The sequence below is a fragment of the Doryrhamphus excisus genome, chromosome 17 (assembly GCF_030265055.1).
Source record: "Doryrhamphus excisus isolate RoL2022-K1 chromosome 17, RoL_Dexc_1.0, whole genome shotgun sequence".
Classification (NCBI taxonomy): domain Eukaryota; kingdom Metazoa; phylum Chordata; class Actinopteri; order Syngnathiformes; family Syngnathidae; genus Doryrhamphus; species Doryrhamphus excisus.
In genome coordinates, this window is record NC_080482.1 from 17425957 (window position 1) to 17438061 (window position 12105).

General features: G+C 30.1%; 1 protein-coding gene across 1 annotated transcript; it reads right to left on the reverse strand.

The window, feature by feature from the left end:
- Window positions 1-6136: 6136 nt before the first annotated feature.
- LOC131105644 (uncharacterized) lies at window positions 6137-8766 on the reverse strand. The gene has a single exon (XM_058054006.1). It carries the CDS (start codon window positions 8471-8473, stop codon window positions 6176-6178), a length of 2298 nt encoding a protein of 765 aa, XP_057909989.1. The 5' UTR covers window positions 8474-8766; the 3' UTR covers window positions 6137-6175.
- Window positions 8767-12105: the final 3339 nt, after the last annotated feature.

Sequence of the window (12105 nt, forward strand, 5' to 3'; positions counted from 1 at the left end):
TTTATCTTTTTTATTTTTGTCTTTTGAAAAAGTATTTTTTTTATCTTTTTTATTTTTGTCTTTATTAAAAGTATTTTTGTCTTTCAGAGTACTTTCAACGAGCTGCTGGTCAGTGAACGGGTCAACATCCTCGTTTTCCGACTCGTTTTCCGACTTGTATTGCTCAGTATATTGTTCATAAACGGTGACCAACCACAGTATATCATTTTGTTTTGCCCCCTTTACAAAATTATAGTTATCCTCTAATAACAAACTGATAATTTTTATGGCTATCCGGCCGCAATTCAAACTGTTTGATACGTGTAGAAAGTATGACAAAGTTACTGGAAGGGGTAAAGTAACAAGCTCACGGCCTAAAACTGATATCTCTAATCTTATATTCAAATTATTGAAATTATAGTTTGAAATATTGTTATAGTTTGAATTACTCTTTGATTTGAACCGGTCAAGCACTGTGCAATAAGCTGTTTCATTTTTTTTATTTAGATTATTTTCTTTATTTAGATTATTTTCTTTATTTTCTTTATTTTCTTTATTTTCTTTATTTTCTTTATTTTCTTTATTTTCTTTATTTTCTTTATTTTCTTTATTTAAATCATTCAAATTGTTTTTTTTATTAAAATCATTCAAATTATTTCCATCTTTTGATTCAGAATGAGAAGTAATTTCATTTTTCTTCAAGTAAACAGCACCGATAGAAAAAAGATAAGACAGTGCTGTTCGTACATTCCTTTCATTCGGAAATGTGAGAATTGTTTTATTGTTTGAATCAAGAAAAAAAGGATCAATGCCCACAGCCAACAGCCACAACAACAAATCATTCAGTTCATTTCTCAATATTTCAGGCACCATCCCTTTCAACTGTTCATATTTCTCATAGGTGTACAATCTACAACAAATCCCGTCATTCATTCTGCTACATCTCCCTTTTCTTTGTTCTGCTGATTCTTTAGAGATAGCTTTCATTCCTAAATGGTTATATGATGAAAATATCTTCGTTTTTTCTAAACCACAATCAATAACATATTTTATAAAAGGAATTGTTACGGAGGTCTCAGCTATGTTGGTTGAAAGAATTATTCTTGGGATAATTGATGGTTTTTTATTGAATAGTGTATTTTTGATTGAAGAATATTCATTTTTTGAATTATGAGAATTTTTTGAATTGAAAGAATTTTTTGAATCAATATGTTCATTTGAATTGAAAGAATCTTTCAAATTTGAATCATTTAAATTGCTAAAATCATAAGTTACATGTGAATAGACGGCCGTCGCATCCTGTCCGAGCCTTTTTAACATTTTTTTTAGTTCTAAAATGTCCTCCTCACCTGGCAGGAACACCAGGATGTCTTTACTTTCTTGTTTATTACATTTACTTTCTTCTTTGATCAGAATCTCCTTTATTTTGTAATAAGCCGCCAGCAGATAATCACTGACCGGTTCCTTTTCATAGAATATTTCTGATTTATATCCCTTTATTTCAAGATCGATCCTTTTACAATTGTAAAATCGTTCAATCTCTTCGTTTGAAATGGTTGCGGACATGAAAATTAGCTTTTTGTGAGAGTTCATTCTTTTCAATTGTAAAAAAATTAAAAGAAACTCTATTCTTAAATTTCTTTCATGTATCTCATCTAATATGATAATATCATATTTCTTATTATTCAATATTTCTTTTATGAAAATACCATCTGTCATTACAGTAATATTGGTATTTTTATTTATTTTTTTTGAATGTCTTATTTTATAATTTATATTCATTCTTTTCTTTAAATAATTATAAATATTTAAGACGGCCAATCTTCTTGGTTGAATTAGTGCTATTTTATAATCAGCATACTGTTCTGTTAATATTTGTGGGATGTATGTGGATTTGCCCGTGCCCGTTGGGGCGGTTATCAAAACGGTCTCGTTTTCTGCAATCACATTCAATATCTTGGATTTATACTTTGTCTTAATTTCTTGATACTTTTTTAATTTGAAATTCTATTGATTTTATGAGAAAGATTACGTGTTTTTTTAAAGAAAATGTTCTACTGAAGAGGGGCATATTTTTTATGTAGAAAGATTGAAGAAATATTTTTTATATGAAAGATTGAATGAATAAATGATTATTTACAAGCTAGTTGATAGAATTTGAAAATCAAATATTTGAATTGCTTATAGTTTTTTTATTAGATCAACAATTTCATACATATCAATTTAGTGATTTTTTAATAGCTTTGTCCATTTAAGCATGATACTGAAAAATATCGCTTTGATGAAGATTCGAAACAAAAATTTCATTTTTAATAGAAGAGATATCACAAAATATCCGATATTAACAGCATATAACGACAAAACAACTCAACCCACAAAATATGGATAAATTGATGAAAATACTCAAATCACGTGTTGAAATAATTCAAAACACTAAAACTGTTATAAAATTAAACAAGAAACTGTTTTGAAGAAGAGTCATTTTACATAATTCTCAATAAATTTATAGAACCATGTCCTAAGACAAGGATTAACCTATGCATATCGATAAGAAATATGTACTTTAGACTGCGAACAAAACATTCAACACGATTTTCTTGATATATAACCACTGATAAAGTAGTAGATCGATGTTATCAAGTTGAATTTATCATTAATCTCAAATTGATCAACTGTATGGGCAGTGATCACGATCTAAATGATCATACATTTTCAACACAATGTTTCAACACAATGTTTCAACACAATGTTTCAACACAATGTATTAACACAATGTATTAACACAATGTATTAACAAAATTTAAATGTACGATCAACTGACATAACTTATCAAGATAAGAATAATCTCACTGAAAGCGATTATTTTGAATAATTTGTTGGATATTTGAGCACAATTCGGCTCGAAGCTCCCCACAAACACAAAATGGCATTAACAACAAGAATGCTTTAGAACACAAAAAAGTATCGCTTCTATCATAATGATGATACAAACTATTTTATCACTAGAAACCTCATTTTTTTCGAATCAGCTGAAGGAGTCGTGATTCAATCCAGTTTCTGTTCTATATGTACTTCAGAAAAATCTGATTTTGTGGAAAAATTCTTAATTTCATATCAAAAATTGGTCTTTTAAAAAAATAAGTATAAGTGCGTTTTTATCATTGTAGTTGTTATTGGCAATCAAACAAAAGTATTTGCAAAGATAATACGTGATAAATCACAAAAATGTGTCCATATTACATCCACGTATTCATAAGTATCAGACAAACATCAAGCTTTCCTTCCGAAAGTAAAAAGGATACTATACGAGCTATATGCGATACAAAATGTTCATTTTTTCGAAATTGACTGCAAATCATTCAGACAACAAATATTAAAATCATAGTAATTTTAGCCAAATGCTAAAAATTTTAAAAGTTTATCACGAAATAACAATTGGTATGAAGGGTTTTAATTTTGTGGCCCCTGAAACGGATAACACTGTTGAATCATACAATGGAAATTCAAAACAAATCATTTCAAAGGTCGTATTCTCAGGCTTGAATCAAAGATATTTAGTTCTCCAGTTAACTTTCAAAAAAAAGCTGCCAGGACCGAAAAATCCAGTTCACAAGAGAATTTTAAAATAGAGTCAAAAACACGACTACTTAATAAATCAGAAGGTAAAAATACAACTGATAGATATTTCTTCTATATCCTTATAGCTTTTTACAGCAGAAAGATTTCAGAATTTTTGTTTATCAATTTGATAATCTAAACGATTAAATTGATTTTATGCAAACATATTCTCCTGATAAAAACTGTATCAAAGGTTAGTTTTGTTCATATAGAGTGTGCATGTCTGAAAAACTGTCTGGTCACCTCTATTACACTGAAAAATGCACAGTCCTGCTTAGTATTCCCATTTCTGTTGCAAAGAAGAAAGTTCGACCCTGAAAACATCCAAAATCATCATCAATACAGAAAAAAATGAACCAACAAGAAATCTGTTTTTTTCATCTGAATTTATTTATCTCTCATAACATCCAATACACTTATCTCTCAGAACATACAATACACTTATCTCTCATAGCATCCAATACACTTATCTCTCAGAACATACAATACATTTATCTCTCAGAACATTCTGGTTAGATTAACAAGCACGAATTATAAAAAGCTTGTGAATAATCAGTTGTGCATAAATCGATATATTTTCGTTAAAAAGAATCAAATAAATCATTTTAAGTGATGCATTCATTTAAAGATTCTTCATTATATTCGGGAACCTCTTCTCTCAAATTCCTCACCATTTTCATAAATAAAAAGTAACAAACTATCTTTATGATTGATAATCAATTTTTTAAACAATTTTTCTTGTTTTAAAATTTCAGGACCGTCTTGAGGAAAATTAATATCATAATTCGACCAGTTCTCTCTTCCTTTTTGAAAATTATTCTTTATTAGAAATAAAGATTTTCCATTTTTATGAACCAGAATGCCTGACAGAGCATGATTCTTCAAATTAAAATCTCTTAAATCTGTGAAAGGGAAGAAGTTCATTTGTGCACCAGGTTTTTTTATCAAAAATTAAGAAATCTGGAACATTTTCAATATTTTTTAAATTCCTCATTTCAGTTGCTTTTTCTCTCATTTTATTTAAATCAAATGCACAGAAGTGATATTTATCAATTATTGGTATCTTTAAATCAAATGGTTTAAATTTTAAATCAAATGGAACAGTTTCACTCTTAGATGTAAGAAACATCTCAAATACACATTCTGGAAGAATGTGCCTTACTATATCATGAGAATGACCAGGATTACGTTTGATCAATTCTTCTATTTGTTTACAATATTCTATAAAATATTTTACTAAATTATCATAAGTATCGTAAATATCACACTCATAGTAATCTATATGTTTCCAGGTGCCCTCAAAAATTATTCTGATATATGCTTTCATAAATTTTAATAAACAGTATTGACTGTTGTTCTCTGCTCTGTCAATGTGCTCAGCTAAGCTTCTTTGTGTTATTATAAACATAAAAATATGGAAATAAGAGAAAATAGAACGACCTTCTTTATAAAATAACAATCTTTGTAATCTATTGATAAATTCACATTTATCTCTCTTGTAATGATTAATTGCATCTTTTTGGAAAATTCCCTCAAAGAGATTCGATTCTTTTGTTTGTTTTATTCCATCATCGGATGATTCTTCATCTGAACTACCATATTGGTATTTTTGTTTCAGATAATTGAGACTTGCATCACGCATTTCTTGATCAATACTGTCTATTCTTAGATTTGAATCACAATTTTATCACATTCTTTTCTTAAATCTTCAGGTAACTTTTGAAAATTTATTGTATTTTGTCCTTCTGCTGCGATCTGATCGAAAAATTGTTCTGTATTTTGTATTTCCAATCTATTTTTGAAAAGAGCTCTCATGATGTTGAGTATAGCTATTGCTACTTTCATTTGATTTTTTTGAGAAAAATCCTTTATATACATATATTTTTACAAAAAAGGAAAGTTTTGATGAAATCTCGATTGAGAACATTTGATAGAAAACATTTTAAAGAAAATATAAGATCAAGTTGTAAAATTCTTGGTAATAAATTTCCATGTTTGCGAAAAATATTTTTGGAATATCACTCCAAGGAATTTTCCATTATGGCACGGTTTCTAAATTTTCTTATACAGGACATCATTCAGAAGAAATTATAAAAAGACGAACAGTTTCAAAAACATCATTATTTCCACCAATGTGATATTTTTTAGCTGATTTTTATCCATCTTAATTGTGATTTTTAATGAAAATGTGATATAATTGTTAATTACTGAAAAGAAGAATCTTGAATATATGCGGATTGTAGAAAAATCACATGTTTAAAAACATTTTTATGATCAAACTAGACTTGTTGACAAAATGCGTTTTTCACACATTTTTTCTCTTTTCAGGATAAAAATTGTATTTATGCACCAATAAAGATTTTTATACAAAATTTTTATATTTATATAAAGAATTCAATTACATCCAGATTAGAAAAGAAAATGGGTAATTTGTCATTATGTCAAAAAATAAACTTGTAAATATTTTCAATTTTTTTCGATACATGAATTTTAAGGTCATGTTTTTCAAAAGAATATATTTCATGTTGTAAGAAAATAATAAAAAAGAATGACATTTTTATTTCACCATATTTTTATTTCACCATTTGAGCGTATCAAGTTTGGAGATGTTGTTTGTTATTTCATCTAATGTTTTTCTTGCCTTAGCTCTTTTAAAAAATATTGGACAATCTTTATTAGCACATATCACCTCACTACATACAGATTGTATACATCTCTGACATTCTAACCAACATTTATTGAAAATCTCTTCTGTTTTTCTTAAATCTTCTAAACGACTGGTGTAAATCTCCAAAAAATTGGGCTCGCATGCCTTACATAAAATTGAGCCTCTTGTTTTACAAGATATGCATGTCTCGGATTTCTGTACAAATTTGGCCATTGGCCCGGCCATCTGTCCTGATTTGACTCTTGTTTTGGTATGTTCACCTTGAAATAGTTCATTTACATTATCCATCAATGGTTCAAATAATCTTTGAACTGGATTGCTTATCTGTTGCTCGATATAATATTTTATATCCAGTGCTAGATTGTGTTGTAAGGCATATGATGGATCTTCTGATTTTTCATATGCATTCACTTTCGGTCCTTTATCAATTATTACAAATGCTATACGATCACCTATCTCTGCTACAATATTATCTCTTTTTTGCATTTTCTCTGCTAATTCTACATGTGCCTGTTTCGCTGAATAAGATTTTTTTGAAATCGTCTTGGAAATTACCAACATGCTCATATCTATTTTATCTAAATAAAGATCGCGAATGGTGTCTTTCACGAACTTCTTTGCCTTTTCAGGATCTCGTTTCATTAAAAGAAGGTCTAATGATTCTTCTATTAAATGTTTTACCAATTGGCAATTGTCTCTTCGAACAGTTTTGATTCCCTTCGTGTCGATTCGTCTTTTCGTCACGGTGATCATATTTTTGGCACGTTTTGCATCATTATTGTTTGAATCTTTCAATTCTTTTTCTTGAACTGGTGCAGGCACGAATTCTCTTGTTTCTATAACACCTGCATATCTTTTTTTGTTCATTAACAGATAAGGATAATAGATCTTTTCAAATTCTAATTTTATAGGATCTAAAAAGATACCGGATGCTCCTTTTGCCATTTCACCTGCTATATCAAAAACAAAATCAGAGTTGATATTTTCTCCTAAAAATTTTATCATGACAGAATCTGTGTCACCGTAAATCACCTTTGCTGTAAAATTGTGCCCCTTTTCAGGATTGAAATTAGATTCTATATAGTTTTTTGTGAGAACTATCATTTCTCTACCATAACCTGTGATTGTTTGTCCTATGTCTAAACATGGCAATTTACTGATTGATGAACCGGTAAAACCGTAAAGAGAGTTCGCTGCTATTTTAAATGCGTTTTGTCTGGCATTCATAAGTGATTTTTGTAATGGATCTTTTTCCTCTGTCATCTTTTTCTTTACTTCTTTTCTTTTCTTTAATAAAGATTGTAAGATTATTGGTAATAAACCGTCTTTTTTACTTTTCTTGATGAACATCGTGCCAACCGGTGTTTTGGACGCCTCTTCTTCTGTGAATTTGTTTTTATCCTTGTTAAGAACAAGCGTAGTGTAACACAAATGATGTGCTATAATGATACTTGGATAAAGACTTGCAAAATCAAGTACTGCTATTGGTTCATCGTAATATCCTCTCTCTGGATCGATGACGACTGCACCTGTATATCCCTCTGAATCACTTCTTACTATTGGAATGACGTAATTATGGGTCTTAGCCTGTCTCAATATCAATGTAAACATTTTTATAGAGATTCCTCTATTGAAGTGCCAATTGATCGGTACGCCCAGCACACGTGCCATTTCTGTACCCGTGAAAAGAACGACCAATTTTTCAAAGATGAGAAGTGGCAGCATTGTGTCTTTCAGACAATTAACTGCAATACGTCTACGAGTTTTCTCATTTCCCTCGAAAAGAGAGTTCATCAAATAATATGGTATGTCCTCCTTCTGATTGTTTAATATTTGCTGAGAAACGTTATTTAAAGTGTAACTTCTCAAAGAATGGCTTTTCTTTATCACTGGCAGCATATCGATGGTCAATCTTGATGTAAATTCAATATTTTCATCTTTTTTCAATGTGCTACAATTTTTACACGTTTTCAACTGATCCTCAATTGAATGATACAAGAAATGAAAATCCTTTTCATTTTGATGTATTTTCTCTATTTCTGAAATTGTAATTGTAATTGCTGTTTGGCTCATCAGAGAAAATTGAGATGTTTGCTTAACAGTTTGTATCTCTGAAATGATTTTATTGAACAGTTTTGCATCTTTCGTTCTTTCAAGATATTGTCTACAAAGACACAGACCGAGCCCAAACTGTTTCGCTCTTTGCATTACATATGGAAAATCGAAAAATTGATGTTGTATCCTATAATTATATCGTAATCTAAAATGAAAATATATTTGAACCAAGCCTGTAACATTTCTTTTTCTGTCTTAAACCATCTTACTTCTGCATTGTCAATTGAGGCTGTTTCACCGACACAAAAAATAATTTGTATTTTCGTATCTTCTATTTTTATCGTGTTACCTATTTGAATTATCGGATCAAATGCGGCATCAGGAAATTTGTTTTCTCGATTTTTCGTTTCAATATCGAAGGAAAGTACCTTGAATGATGGCAAGCTTTTGTCATCAACTGTTGAAATGTTTTTGAATGAGATGTATTTCTTTAGACCGATTGGTGTTCCTGCCAATGGTGATGATATTTCACTATTTTTACCATCAGAATCTTCTTTATCCGTCTCTGAGGCAGCTGAAGAAAAATTAACGCCTGCCTTGGTGTCTTTTTGTTTTTTCTCGAATGTATCACTCGTCTTCTTTACATCTATGTAAGTCATTCCTTTTAAACCGAGATCCACCATAAATTGGACCATAAAGGGGATATTTCTGTTATAAACAGTGTAAGAGTTTTCTAAAGCCTTTTTTGCAGAATTCAAATGAGTAACTGAACTGAAAAAACACTTGACTAATTTCAAATTTGTTTCCTGATAACCAAAAATGTTCATTTTTTCACTTTGAGTGTATTTTTCAACTGTGACATTCCTTGCCTCAGGGAAATTAACGATTTCTAGTGGTGTATTTTTCACTTCCACATACGTATATGTATGGCAAATAATCGGTTACAATCAACTGATATTTTGAATTTTCATCGTCTAAAGCGTCAATAACAACATGTGACGTGGTTGTATCGTCTTCTGTTAACGTTGTGGATGTTATATTCGTTTGAAAAAATCTCATTTTGAAGGGCTTCCTTTTTGCTCAGGTTTCTCAAAATGAAAGAATCTGTTTTCATTATGATATTTGATTAGAAAATATTTCTTTATTAATAAAATATTTTAAAGTTGACTAAAATTCCAAAATCCGCCTTGATTTTTTTGATGAAAAAAAATTATTTTTGAATCATCGATTTGTTTTTTTTGGAAATATTTTGAAAACAAATGGCAAAGCTGTTCGATCGATCTGTTTTCATTGTACTATTAGCATCGATTACCGCCTGTTGTTATTTACATTATTTTGGACTTCCGAATTTCTTTACAGGCGGTCCGAAGAAAACGGTCAAACCTCCTTTAGATGCAAGAGTGGCAAAAGCAGAGCAGCAAATAGCAGTTTTCAAGAAAATATTAGGTATAGATGGTGGTGTAAAACCTGCTAGTTCTGATCATAAAAGCTCCAAGCCAAAATCGTCTAGTATGATGTCAGGTGTTCCTGGAATACCGAGTTTCTAAAATTACGAATTTTATAATGAAACTTTCATTTGAATGTTATTTTTTTCATATTTTTATCAAATTTATTTGTTTGTAAATAAAAATGGCAAAGTTCGATCGATCGCTCATTCTAATTATAATTTTTGCAATAATGGCATCTTTTTATTTTACTAAATATGAATTACCAGCTTTCATGACGGGTGGAAACAAATCTGGTGCAAAACCAAAAACCATGTCAGGTAGAATTGATCAAATTGAGAAAGACATTGAGGCGATTTATAAATTGCTTGGTGAAAAAGTGAAATCTGGTAAAGGCGGTGATTCAAAAGATAAAGGCAGAGACGGTGAAAAAGAAGACGGAAAAAGCAAAGAAGGTGAGAAAAAAGATGATAAACCAGAGAAAAAATCCGGACCAGAAACAGTAAAGAAATCAGCAGCTGTTCAAAACGAAAAATCAAATTCAGAAAATAAAGGAACTCAGAAAGAGAAAAAATCGAGCCAAGACGAAACAAAAAAGAAGAAAAAAACACCAGAAGAACCGAAAGGATTTGTTTGGACCGGATTAAATCCTGAACAAAGCCAATCTGAATAAATTGCAGTACATTTTTAGAATTATGCACATTTTTTATTTTTCAACAATCTGTTAAATGAGCAAAATTGATCTTTTTGTTGCCTTTTTGATCAAAATGCACTAACGAAGGGCATTTTGCCCCCTTTCATGTTCAATTTGCCATACGAAACTGTCTCTGAACAAGTTTTTAAACTGAATACGCCCGAAAATAGAAACAACACAAGTTATATATTTCTTTTAAGTAGTACATATAAATCAAAGAAAGATATAAATGTCATTTTCTTTATGGTTTATTATGATATTGGAACACTTCATTATTGGATGTATGTGGTTTTGGTTAAATATTTCATTTTAAGAGCGAAAATTGGTGTCTCACTGGAGATATTAAAATATGGAATACGAAAAAACGTTGTAGGTTTTGAAAAACTTGTTGATTGCAAATCAAAAATTGAGAGTATGTTACGAGATGGACAATTTATAGACCTGGTTGATACTATTGGATTAGAAGAGGTAGAATATTTGGCAATTTTAGATAAAATAGAGAAAACCCAGCATATTCATGGTCTAAAAGACATTTTGCCACCAAACTTTGTTGTGTTTGGCAAAATATTCTATAAACAGCCTCAAGCCACTAAAAATAAAGCAAATTATACAAAAAATGATGACAAAAGTTTGCTGGAATCGCGTGCACAGAACTTTTTTATGGAAAATGAATCAACTAAAGATAAAGTTGCCGAAAGTTCATTACCACCTGAAAAAGACAGCTCTATGCACAAAATTGAAACCAGAACAAGTAAGTCAAATAAATTTCCTGAAAAGGATTCAAATTCAATAAAAAGCTCTGTTAATGAATTAAAAAGTGATTTAAGCGTTGAACAAAATAAAACAAAATCCATAACACACATATTTGGATGGAAAAAGACCTGAACTTTATGTCAATCTCTCATGATGTTGTTAAAAGCACAAATTTCATACAGATAGAAGAAATGGTTGCTCCTCTTCGATCGAATGCAAATGACAATCATGTTTCAGTTGCACAGGAAATAGCATCTAATGAACAAGTCAATAAAAATAGTGAAGATTCTAGAGGGCTTGAAATTGTTAAAAGACAACATATTGCTGAAACTGAAAACATTGGATTGAATAAAGAAAATCAGGATATCAATGCAAGTGAACACACTCAAGATCAAAATATGAAACAAAATGAACAAAATTCACACGAAGATTCAAATGTAGACTCAGAAAGCCATTCTTTTCCAAATACAAGCCAAAAACAATTCAAAAATGAAGAATTACAGGAGAAAACCGAAAATATAGATTTTTACAAACTTCATAAAGCTGCTGAAATAACTGAAAAGACAATTCATCTGCAAATGTCTCCTAATGATAAACAGAGTGAGCCAATCAAAGCTGCTCAAACACCTCAAAGACTGAATGAAATGTGTGAAGATTTGCCAGACATTCCAATAATAGAAAATGAACATGTTGCATCTGATATTTCATTTGTTCGGATAGAAAAAGAAAATGAGCTGCAAAAAGACGTAAATATAAATTTAGTTACCCAAATCGAAGTGAATAAACAGAAGATAGATGACGAAAACGATGTGGTTTCTCAAAACAAATCAAATAAAGAGCAAAAGGTCGTTGAAACTGATAAAATCATTCAAAAAGTATTTAATGACCAGCAA

Bases quoted from the DNA above. Each gene is read 5' to 3' on its own strand.
- LOC131105644 (XM_058054006.1), bottom strand. From the start codon at position 8,473: ATGCAAAGAGCGAAACAGTTTGGGCTCGGTCTGTGTCTTTGTAGACAA.